The sequence below is a fragment of the Fundulus heteroclitus genome, unplaced genomic scaffold (assembly GCF_011125445.2).
Source record: "Fundulus heteroclitus isolate FHET01 unplaced genomic scaffold, MU-UCD_Fhet_4.1 scaffold_28, whole genome shotgun sequence".
NCBI classification, from domain to species: Eukaryota; Metazoa; Chordata; class Actinopteri; order Cyprinodontiformes; family Fundulidae; genus Fundulus; species Fundulus heteroclitus.
In genome coordinates this window covers 3249829-3262657 of record NW_023396689.1, presented here as the reverse complement: position 1 = coordinate 3262657, position 12829 = coordinate 3249829, and the positions used below count along the sequence as shown (strand labels likewise).

At 40.2% G+C, this 12829-nt stretch overlaps 1 protein-coding gene across 11 annotated transcripts in view; it reads right to left on the bottom strand.

Moving 5' to 3' along the window:
• Positions 1-12829, bottom strand: part of ccdc142 (coiled-coil domain containing 142) — a 136514-nt gene that overhangs the window by 48226 nt on the left and 75459 nt on the right. For 9 of the 11 annotated variants that reach the window (XR_004928810.1, XR_004928809.1, XM_036130074.1 and 6 more), the window contains one exon: positions 4205-4315. The exons of 1 other annotated variant lie outside the window; for it this stretch is intronic. Coding sequence is in view for 8 of the 10 variants with exons in the window: in XM_036130074.1 (XP_035985967.1) it covers positions 4205-4315 (111 nt within the window). In the remaining 2 variants the exon portion in view is untranslated. Of the gene's footprint in view, positions 1-4204; positions 4316-11403; positions 11620-12829 lie in introns of those variants that run through there. One more of the 11 variants, XM_036130080.1, reaches the window with a different exon arrangement.

Sequence of the window (12829 nt, the reverse complement as noted above, 5' to 3'; positions counted from 1 at the left end):
GTAAATGGTGTATTTTGTTGTCCAGTGAGTGGACGTTGGAAAGCCAGATGGAAGGAAGTGGCGATCTGAATGTGTTAGCCTTTAGCTTAGCTGCTAAGCCTCCGCGGTAGCCGCGTTTCTTCGGCCGGCTACACCGCTTCCGTTTTGCTCTCCATCGGTGTGAGCTGCTCGTCGAGTCCGCCTCACAGGCCCCCGGGACTGGTATCCGTAGTACTCCAAAACCGCATAAACAATAGAGTATAGAAGTGGTTATAAGTCCAAAAATCGGCTGGGTAGATGAGTGGTTTCAAGCAAGTTTGGCGGCATTTTTAATGAAAATATCCACGAGTTGTACCAGAGCTGTACGCCTAGCCACTGCCCGGAAGCGCAGCCGGAAGGGTCTAGGGTGGGTTTTTTGAGAAATGGCCTGATGACAACTGATGACAACGGTTTTCAGTGTTGATGGAACCAGGCCGGACTGGAGGGAGTGGTTAATAAACGTTGTGATAAGGGGACTTATGATATGGAGATTGGATTTTACCAGGACTGTGGGGAAAGGGTCCAGAGTGCAGGTGTATGGTTTAATCTTTTTGATGATGTCCTCAACCTCTCATTGTGAGATGACCAAAAAACAGCATAGAGGTTGTGGGTTGGTAGTCGGGACAGGCAGTGTGGAGAAACTGGGTAGCAGGGAGCGGATGGTATATACTTTTTTGCTGAAAAATGTGATAAAAGTGTTGCACTTCTCTTCTGTGTCTTCTGTATGAGAGTGAGTTTGCGGTTTGAGGATGTAATTTATGGTTGCTTGGAGTTGCCAGGGCTGTTGTTGATAATGTTAGAACAGAACTGTGAACATGCATCTCTCAAGGACCTTGCATAAGACTTTTGATGTTCACGGTAGGCATGCCTATGAACAGTGAGTCCAGAGGCGCCGCTCAAGGACTCGGCCAGCTTTTTTCATTTGCCAGAATTTGAAGGTGTACCAGGGGGCTGGGCGTAAGAAGCTGACAGTTCTAGTTTTGAAAGGTGCGTGGAGATCTAGGAGATGGCTCAGAGATTGGTTGTAGAAGTCAACCGACTCGGTGAATGAAGAGAAAAGGTCAGCAAAGGTGAGATGTTGGAGGTAAACAGTTAAGGTGACCAGGTTGATTTTTTTTACAGGTCCCTATAGAAGATTTGACGTTTGTCTTTGGTGTGGGTGAAAGGAGTGACGGCTCCATTGAGATGGTCTTGTGGTCAAACACACCCAGATCAAATGTCAGAAGGTTGCTAATGGGGCGGAGTTGGATATGGGCAGGTCCAGTGTGTGCCCCCTGGAATGCGTGGGGCCATCGACATGTTGAAGGTTGAGGCAGTCCAGTATTTGCAGAAACTCAGCTGCAAAATGGCAAGAGGGGTTGTCTACATGAATATCAATATCTCCAAGTATCATAATGTTGGCAGAGGTGGTGCAAAGTGTTGTGAGAAGGTCGCGTATCTCTGAGATAAAAGCAGAATTGGATTTGAGGGGCCGGAAGATGAGGAGCATTGTCATGGAGAAGGGGGGGTGGGGGGTGGGTTTACATTTAAAGGCTAGGCATTCAAATGAGGACAGTGTAGGCAGGGGGAGGGGGGTCAGCTCCAAGTCCTGTCGATGTGTGACAGCTAGGCAGCCACCACAACCAGTGCTGTGGGTTCTCTCAAGGTAGCTGTAACCGGGAGGCAGACTTCATTAAGCACTGAATAGACCCCTGGCTGGAGCCAGTATTTCCTCAACTACAGCAATGCCTTGATGACATCAAAACCTTGATGACTTTAAATTTTCTGCTTTCAAATTTTGACAAGACAGAAGTTGTAATCTTTGGACCGGAGTGCTCCAAAAATAAACTCCTTGTGCTTGAACCATTTAAGGTTCCGACTGTTTGTGAGGAACCTTAAATGGTTTTGCTGTGAGCCTTTTGTGAACAATCAAATTTCTAACAAAAGTTTTGTTTCTTATCACAGTGGAAGCTGGTAGGGGTTCTCTGCCTTTTTCTTTGGTAACTGTGTCTCCTGTTTTGTGGATAGCCAGGGAGTTTAGGTTTTGTACTTTCTTTTCAATTCTACCCTAGCAAGAGTTTTCTTTTTATTTTATAATTAGAAGGGGGGAGGGGGTTGTTGTTTTTTTAGCCTTGGAGACCCTGAAGCTTAACACTTCCCTGTGTTTGCTCTTTTGTAATTGAAGTTTTACCTACACTGTAAATAAACTATATTTTGCTACTCACACCAACTGTTTAGGATTACTGGTTTTCTTTGTGTTACACCCAGTGCCAGAATTTCCTCTTTGTGGTCTTGGGGAGGGGTCGTAACATCAACACATTTCATCTAAACAGGTTTCCTTTTTTCAGCTCCAGAATATTGCCAAAATTAGAAATGTTTTATTCAGGAATGACGCTGAAAAACCAGTCCATGCATTTGGTCTTTTTTTTTTCCTCCGTCGATTCACAGTATATATGTGGATGCACTGTATATAACTCATGCACCTTTCCCTCCTTGGCACCTTCTTTTGATTATTGAGCTGATGTGACACGTGAATTTCTCCACTGTGAGATCAATAAAGTATATCTTATCTTACATGTTTACAAACATTGTACTTGTTCCACATGTTCTTGATCCAATTGAAAATTATTAAACTGCCCCTTACATGCTAAACAACGTTTGCACAATTTTAACTTCTCAGGGAGTGTTTGTTCATTCATGCAAATTGAAGAGTCATCACATCATTCTGTAGACTGCTGTTCTTCCTCTTTTTTTTACTTGAACATCTCATTATCTGAATATGCGGTATTATCTGTTAAATACACAGTATGTTTCCCTTTTTTGATAAGTCTTTCTTCTCTGTTGTACAGCTTAAGTCTGTTGTACAGGTTGTACAACCTTTTTTCATATTGTGTTTTTGCATTTGTGAGAATGTTTTGTAGGAATGGTCATCCTTCGTTTTTCCATAGGTGTTTTTTATTTGATTCTGTTTTATGTGTGCATTTCAATCTGAAAAACTCACATGGAAAGAAAAAGACAATTAGAAGAATTTTATTGATAGAAATATTTTAAGACTTTGGCACTCAGACCTCGGCAGGAAACATAGCACTGAATTTGACTTTAATATGCATAAGCAGGTGTATGAGAACAGGGATGTCCTCCACCCCCCCCCCCCCCCCCCCAGGCCTGAAACTGGAGGTGGAGTGGGGATAGACAAAGTTGGTTCAGTCCATAGACTGCTGGTTGGCGAGACGATCTGTACTGGTGGGATCCAGTAGACTGCGAGAGCTGATAGGACTGCGACAGTAGAGAGGAAAAACTCCCCTTTGGGAAGAAACCTCTGGCAGAACCAGGCTCACCATGGCGTTCTTCTGCCAGACCGATTGAGACGTGATGGGGAATGTAGTAGAGTCCGGGAGGAATTACACTCTGATAGGGACGAGGTCAAAGGAGCAACATGGAAAAGCCAGATGGAGCTTAGCTACGATGATGGAGGAGGGGATGGAGGTGGTTGAATTAGGGTCATCTGAGTCCAAATCAGACATTGCGCAACCACTGCATGCGCTTTGGCTGGGTAGCAGGCTGAGTTGTGGATTTGAAGACCTTTTAAGATGAACTCTGGATGCTGATTGGGCTTCATGGAGGTGCGGTTCAAAGCTGATTGGCTTGCGTCGGAGGCGGATGAGCCTCTGATTGGATGAATGTAAGTAATTCAGTTTCTTCAGTTAAATTTCCGCCTAGGCTTCATTAAGAGCTGAAATCTCACCTGAATTTCTTAATGACTGCATAATGACAATAAAGGTTCTTGATACATCTCACTGTGTGTGTCAAGCAGTTTTTGTGCTCATGAAATGTAATCTTCCACATATGGTAGGGATGTACAGTTTCACAATCTGGCTAAAAATATGATAGAAATGGGCTTACCTACTTATTTCTGACCAAAATCTTAAAAATTGTAGATGTATTATTTTTTTTGTCTCCATTAATTTTAAGTTGTGGTAAAAATGTTAGCCCAGAGGAAGTCTTTAAGGTTGATAACATATTGCCAGTATGCCAAACATGTTGTCAATCACAATCTTGGCAAATAAAGTCTGAGTCTGATACTGATTTTTTCTTTTTTGAGTTTGTGCACATGTCACTCTGACTTTGGTGGTCCAGCTGTATGTGAATGTTGCAAAGAGTGTGTGCAATTAGTAATTGAAAAAAGTGATAACATTGACGGATATACCTGAGGCTGAGGAGTATCTGGTGAAGTTCAGCTGACAGACCATACTTGTCAGATTTAATCATCTCTCTGATAGAGTCAAAGTCTTCCTTCAGCTGCAGCGCCCCCTGCACACTGAGGACAAAACAACAGAGACACGCTGTTCAGACAGAACACAGGGGTACGTGTGTGTCAGCACTTGCGCAAAAAACCCTGAAACTTGACCTAACAAAATATTTCCCTGTATCAAACAATCATTTAAGAACAAGTTACCAGCAGGGCATGGTGACACTATGTTCCCCGGTGTCACATGGACAGACTTAGGCATTTAACTGTTGTGTCATTACGCATTGTTTTGGGTTATTTAATGTTTAATAAATAACTCTCGGCCTGTTAGGTATTGTCGGGTGAATTACAGCCCTAACAGCTGATATTAGGACAATAGTTGAAAGGAGTGATTTGAACACTGGCATTCTTTTAACAGCAAACTCTGTGCACATATAGAATAAAGGAGTGACAACGTCTCTTCAAGTTCAAGAATTTATTAACAGAAATAAAATGAACATCCAGAGAACATCACCATATAATGCTTTTTATCTGAATTAACACTATATATTCAATAAACAAATCCTATCTACTAGGATAGTGAAAGTTAACTAATAAGCAAAATTAAGATAAAAAGAAGCTAAGGAACTATGTACACACAAAAGCAAGAAAATAGACAAATAAAATAATTGAAAACCACAATCAGAATGATTCAGTGAAGCCTGGTTCACTGCAGGTCTAAGTAAGAGAACCAAAGTTTGTTAAAGGATATGGAATGAGATCAAATTAGCTTAACTAATTTAAAACAACCTTCGGTCTGTGTTCAACCCGTTCACAATGCAAATCTGAGTCAGACAAAACATTATTGGAGGAAATAACATTTTAAAGAATTATTTGCTCAGTAAAAATCAATAACCTTTAGGAAACTTTATCTTATTTATGCTGCCCATTCAAGGACTCTAGTTCTTTAACAACAGATTATTTCTTTATAAATGCACTTAAACAGCTAGCACAGCTAGTGGCTAAAATGCATCAAAGAGCACCGTAGAACTGCAAGCAAACAGAACAAACAATTAATTTACATACATACAGTCTGTAGGTAACAACAAAAACAAAACTAGAATCGTTCAGCTTCTGAAGAAGTTGAAGAAGGCGCCCGCCTGGTGGTGGGCATGACCGTCAAAGGCAAAGCTTCCGAGTTCCTTGGTCGTAGGCTCTCATCGCTTGGGGATTTTAAATCAAACGTTCTGAGTGAAAAGGATTTGTCTTCATCAAAACCTGCCGACTGGGAAAACTCTGCGTCTGCAGAGCTGCAAACTGCGTATTTCGATCTGAGACGCAGCTAATGAGCTAATTGGCGACAGCCGACAGTCAACGTTTCCCATTCATTTGCTACGGTAGTCCTAAACCACTACTGACATAATACACTTTTTGGCCACAAGCGTCATTTTGGGGGCGTCGTTTCCACCTCTTCTCTTAGAGCCGTTTTTAATAGAAAGAAGAAAAGGCAAAAACGGTCCAAACAAAAGGTTGAAACGTTTACATTTGTAACCTCTGCCTTACATAAACACTAGCATTAAATCTTAATAAATAAAAGTATAGACAATTATTTCAGTAACTCAATTCAGTAAGTGAAATACAATATATAAAGGGGTTGGACAATGAAACTGAAACACCTCTCATTTTAGTGCGGGAGGTTTCATGGCTAAATTGGACCAGCCTGGTGGCCAATCATCATTAATTGCACATTGAACCAATAAGAGCAGAGTGTGAAGGTCCAATTAGCAGGGTAAGAGCACAGTTTTTCTCAAAATATTGCAATGCACACAACATTATGGGTGACATGGGTGAGTTCAAAGGAGGACAAATTGTTGGTGCACATCTTGCTGGATGTGTCAAAACTTTCTTCAATTGAATAAAAACAAAACTGAAGTAATAATATTTGGACCAATAGAGGAGAAATCAAAAGTTAGCACACAGCTTCAGTCGCTTCAGCTAGAAACCACTGATCAAGCCCGAAATCTGGGTGTAGTGATGGACTCAGACCTGAACCTCCAAAAGCATTTACAGACAGTGACAAGGTCGGCTTTCTATCACCTGAAGAATATTTCCAGGATTAAAGGACTAATGTCTCAGCAGGATCTGGAAAAACTAATCCATGCGTTTATATTTAGTAGAATTGATTACTGCAACGGTGTTTTCACTGGTCTGCCTAAAAAGTAGATCAGACAGCTGCAGCTGATCCAGAACGCTGCTGCCCGTGTCCTCACTAAGACTAAGAAAGTAGAGCACATAACCCCAGTTCTAAAGTCCTTACACTGGCTCCCTGTATCTCAGAGAATAGACTTTAAAATACTTCTGTTAGTCTATAAATCCCTAAATGGCTTAGCACCTAAATACATTACAGACTTGTTATCAGTGTATCAACCATCCAGACCACTCAGGTCTTCTGGCTCCAGCCTTCTCTGCATACCTAGAACCAGAACTAAACAAGGAGAAGCACCATTTAGTTCATATGCTCCACTTATCTGGAACAAACTTCCAGAAAACTGTAAAAGTGCGGAAAGCCTGAGTTCTTTTAAATCAAGATTAAAAACACATTTGTTTAAAATTGCCTTTGACTGTTCTAGTTAAACTGTTTTACTGTTTTTAATGTTCTTCTTTGTTTCTACATTCTATCTGTACTTGCTGTTATTCTATTTTCTATCTACATTTTATTCCTACTTGCGTTTATTTTGCTATATTTTAATCATGTAAAGCACTTTGTATTGTCTATGTACTGATTTGTGCTATATAAATATATTTCCCTTGCCTTGCATCTGTGACCAAGACAGCAAGTGTTTGTGATGTATCAAGAGCCACGGTGTCCAGGGTAATGTGGACGAACCACATCCAACAGGATTAACTGTGGACGCATGAGGAAGCTGTCTGAAAGGGATGTTCGGGTGCTAACCCGGATTGTATCCAAAAAACAAAAAACCACATAACTCTACTTATAACTCACTTTCTGAAATATAAACTAAAGGTCACCAATCAGTTCTAAAACATCTTTAGATGAACTCTTGTTGAGCCCTGGAGTATGGAGGACCAAGTCTTCCATATTTAAAAATAAATACAGAAATAAATAAATGCTCAATAACTTAATATGCATACAATTATGTGCCACCAAAAATACAATGCACAAATAAATGGAGATAGAAAATGATTTATACAGTGAGACAAAATGTATATATTTCCTTTAATTAGCCACTTTATTTATTAATTACTTATTTTTTTAAGTATTTATTTATGTGCATGTTATAATATTTTTGTCTGTTTTATTCTTTCTTTGTATTTTTTTGCCCTATTTATTTCTCAGACGCTATTTATTTCTGTTTGTCCTTTTTACATTTCTGTTTCTCGTTTTTACATTTCTATCTGTCCTTTTTACATTTCTGTTTCTCGTTTTTACATTTCTGTTTCTCGTTTTTACATTTCTATCCGTCCTTTTTACATTTCTGTTTGTCCTTTTTACATTTCTGTTTCTCGTTTTTACATTTCTGTTTCTCGTTTTTACATTACTGTTTGTCCTTTTTATATTTCTGTTTCTCGTTTTTACATTTCTGTTTGTCCTTTTTACATTTCTATCTGTCCTTTTTACATTTCTGTTTGCCGTTTTTACATTTCTGTCTCTCCTTTTTACATTTCTGCCAGTCCTTTTTACATTTCTGTATGCATTTCTGCCTCATTATGCAAATGAGGAGGGCTGTGTTATAAGGGCTCAACTTCTTCCCATTGGTTGGTTAGCATTTTACTGCGTCGGTCAAATCTACATGGCTTTTCCCCGACATGAAGCATTGTTTAATAATAACTCAGCAGGCAGACGTTCAGTGTCCGACCTCTTACGGGAAGCTGCTAATAGACTGGAATAGTTAGAACGCTGTATATTTGGGATCTGAAATGTTTTTCTGAGGTTTCAGATTCGGCTTTCCAGATCAATAACTCATCGGCGGATGATTTATTCTACAAAACAGACACCTCTCCGCAACCACCGCAAGGCAGACACTGAGCTACAACCGTAGTTTCCTCAAAACGAGTCCGTGGGCCAGAATCTGTGGGACGTCTCCTTAAGAAGTTTCGTATGAACTGTCAGACGGCAACTTTCTTGCACTTAGATAGGTTGCTACACATAGCAGTGATCTCAAAACACCAATAATCCCACGTTTTTTACACACACATTAATAAGTTATTGCTGATAAAAAATCTAAACTGTTGCGCTCCAGGCCGAGAGGTCACGTGATTCGATTTTTGCTGCTCAGCCAATCAGATCGCTGTATTGTCAGCTGAGTGCGTTCAATGTGTAAGGTGTTGTAAACATTTGTTTCCAGACGAAGAAAGCCCAATAATAGCATTTTCTGGCGCCAGTTGGCAAAGATCTTGATGGCAAGGAAAAAGAAATAGCCCAGACCATCCATCATCCATTTTCTAACACGTTTATCCCTGCTGGGTTCGGACCGGTGCCGATCTCCAGCTGTCAATGGGCGAGAGGCGGGGTAGACTGTTAGGCAGAAATAGCCCAGACTTTTGCTCATTTTACTGTGATATCACCAAGACCTGCTGCGCTAGGATAGCACAGCCAAACGACTTATCCCCGCCAGAATTTGTATCCCCTGCATCAGGATAGTGTTTAAAATCAATAAAACTTTTAACCTCCAGCTTTGTGAAGTCTAAATATTTTTAAACATCACATTCTAATAAAATGAAATTGATTTTTTTAAAATTCCTAATACATTGTTCTGTTTTTAAAATCGACATATCTCGTTGTTGATAAACAAAGAGCAAAAGGCTGGGGTGTTAAATGTGCACGGTGTCGTGCCAAACTAGGTATCCCCGCCAGGATTTGTATCCCCTGCGTCGGGAGCGCGCATTCAGCTTGCTGAACGCAGTAAACTCCGCCTCATTTCCAGACAATTCGGCATGAAAATCAAGATGTTTTATTTCTCTTAGCGAAATATAGGAATAGTGCCGTTACATTATCGTTCAGTTAATGGGTTAAAATTGAAAACGTAACACTTGTTAGTACGATCGTGAGGGATTGCTATGTCGGTTAAAACTAGACTGATCACTCAGTATAACACGTTCTGATAAAGTAAACGGCTCTGTAGTCATCTCCAGATGTGTCACGAAAGTATTAGCTTTATGTCATTAGATTGTTGCATGTCTGTCTGCTGAAACTAAAAACCCACCTTTTGTGCCAAAACTCAAGAATGTGGGCTACTGTTAGTCCATTTTGGAAGGGGATACATATTCTGGCAGGCTGACCCCGATATTTTTTGTATCCCCTTGTAACTTCTTCATTTAAAGAGCTAACAGCTTCAAAATTTCTACAGTTGTTTGTGATTATAAGAGGTGTTTATGTGCCAAGACTCAAGAAAGTGAGCTACTGTTAGTCCATTTTGGAAGGGGATACATATTCTGGCAGGCTGACCCCGATATTTTTTGTATCCCCTTGTTACTTCTTAATTAAAAGAGCTAACAGCTTCAAATTTTCAGCAGGTGCTTGTTGTTATAAGAGGTGTTATATGCCAAAAATCTAGAATGATACTGCTAATCCATTTTGGAAGGGGATACATATATGCTCAGCATGATAGTCTGTTTCCAGCATACATTTCTTGGCTGACTTTGTGCAAGATGAGGACAGCATTACTTACAAATCCAAAGATTGGGGCCTGCTCTGATGGTGCACGTATATATATATATATATATATATATATATATATATATATATATATATATATATATATATATATATATATATATATATAGTCCTCGACTTAGCCTGAGGTCCTTTACCGCGTGTCTTCCTCCCTCTCATAACCCCTTTCCTGCCAGCCTACTTTGAAAAAATTAGCCAATAGAACCTCAAAATCCCAGTAAAAATGCAGGGATCAATTCTCACAACCTAAGGATAGCAGTTTAACTTATGAATATGAAGCTTCATGCATGCTCAGTATGAGGGATTGCTGCAAAGCCATCAACAATGCAGACAACTGTCCACTGTGGCTCTACGCTCTTTCAGGAGGAGTGAATGCTGCTTGGAGAGACTTGATGCAACTTGCTGGGTTTCCTTAGAGAGGAAAACTTTCAGACCAACCTGTCTGGTCAGCACATATAACAATTGGCTGCAGTGTTTGAAATCAATAAAACTTTTAATGTGAAGTCCAAATATTTTTTAAAAATCCTATTCTAATAAAATTGTTATATATATATATATATATATATATATATATATATATATATATATATATATATATATATATATATATATATATATAAACTCCTCATATACTGTTCTTTTTTTTAAAGCGACACATCTTGTTTTCTTTTTTTTTTTTTTTTTTTTTTTTCCCAGTGTCCTGTCTAGCACTATGGCAATAGGAATTGATATCTCAATGCCAGATGGAGCTCGACAGATTTTGCTTTTACAAGTGGAGCAAACAGCTTTCGCCATAGTGCTCCACTTGATTTATGCTTGTAAATAGCTTTATTATGATTCCTGCAAGGAGAATTTCAAATTATATGGACATGACAATGGGAGAGTAAAGGAAGAACAAAAAGTGAAAGAAAAGAAAAAAAGAGTAGAGGTGAAAGAAAGAGGAGATAAAAGGAAGAGAATGATAAAACGTCCTCTGTCTGCTCCATCACCTGGAAAGAGACACAAAAAGAACAGCACAACCAACATCTTGTTTTCTTAATATGGTTCTTGGCTGAATTAAAATATCATTAGATCTGATCATTTTGGCAGTAACTTTATTCTGTGTTAATTTGATCACACTTGGAATCAGCTTTATATAATCCATTCGTGCGGGTCTATCCACACAAAAAAAAACGAACAAGTAGACAGCTGTGATGGACTCAGGAAGGTGGGTTTTTAGTTTCAGCAGACAGACATGCAACAATCTAATGACATAAAGCTAATACTTTCGTGACACATCTGGAGATGACCACAGAGCCGTTTACTTTATCAGAACGTGATATACTGAGTGATCAGTCTAGTTTTAACCGACATAGCAATCCCTTACGATCGTACTAACAAGTGTTACGTTTTCAATTTTAACCCATTAACTGAACGATAATGTAACGGCACTATTCCTATATTTCGCTAAGAGAAATAAAACATCTTGATTTTCACGCCGAATTGTCTGGAAATGAGGCGGAGTTTACTGCGTTCAGCAAGCTGAATGCGCGCTCCCGACGCAGGGGATACAAATCCTGGCGGGGATACCTAGTTTGGCACGACAACTGTCGCCAGCTTACCTGAAGTTCTTTCTGTAAAACTGGCAGACCGTAGTAGTCATGTTTCCTCAGCCATGTCTTTCTCCAAATACGTCGTCGCCTTTTCTTTTTAGGGCTTTCTGCACACAAAATTGCACATATTGCCAAAGCAGCGCGTTTCTCTCCGGTAATGTTTACAGTAGCCATCGACACTTCCGTCTTCTTCTTCTTCTTCTTCTCCTTCTTCTTCTACAGTATGAGCACTCCGGTCGCGTCCGAGCGTTGCGCCGTACACAGATCGTGAGCGGTGAACTTTTAAACCCGCGGTTCCGTCGCACAGTTTGAGACGATATAAGTACCACGACTGAAAAACTCGTACAGTGTATGCCCGGCTTAACACACTTACCATAACAGCTCCGCATCACCGTTTATGACCACTTCTTCTTCTTCTGTTTTAAAAGTGGCGCGCCCTTCTTCTTCTTCGTGTTTTAATGGGTGCTGACCACATCCAAAAGGATCATTAGCGCCCCTCTAGTGGTGCGCTCTGTTCCTCATCTTTATATTATCAGCAGCGCAACCAGCTACCGTAACACCTGTTAAATGTATCACTGTTATAGCTCCGAAGGTCCAGAAACTCATGTGTGCTATAGCACAGCAACGCGGTGCAGTTTTGAAAGAAAAGATAGCCAGTGTGGTGTTAGCTTTAGCCTAGCACGCACCCCCCTCCGCGGTTCACAGGCTTTGTTTATGTTCCGGTCGCCGGCTGAGTTGCACTTCCGCCCGGCCGGGAGAAGTCGGCAGGTTCCAGTGTTCTGAAGAACTATGGGATTACGGGAATATCAGCGATACATGTATCACTGTTATAGCTCCGAAGGTCCAGAAATTCATGTGTGCTATTGCGCAGCAACGCGGTGCAGTTTTGGAAGAAAAAGTCCGGTGAAAAATAGATTAAAAAAACTTCAGGAAAACTGTTGTTTTTTTGATGTGAGACGGTGCAGAGCTGAAAAGTCCATATTGCGCCTGCTAATGAGCAGTAGTTCTTGCTGTTGCAAATTTTTCATCATTCATTCATTTATATCAGTTGTTCAAATTATTTATTTATTACTTGTAAAAAAAATAAAAAAATATTGGGTACCCCCCGGCGAGTTGCGAACCTGCGACCTTTGGTGCACCAGCCCAACACCTAAACCACTGTACCGAAAAAAAGTGCCATGCTGAGCTCTGCATTTTTGGGAGGTCAACTGTGTGTAGGAAGTGGTTTTGAGAAGTGTTTTTTGGTTAATTCTGTCACCACGGTAACTTTAAATGGCGTCAAGTACAAATAGCACACTTTTGATATATAGTTTGTAG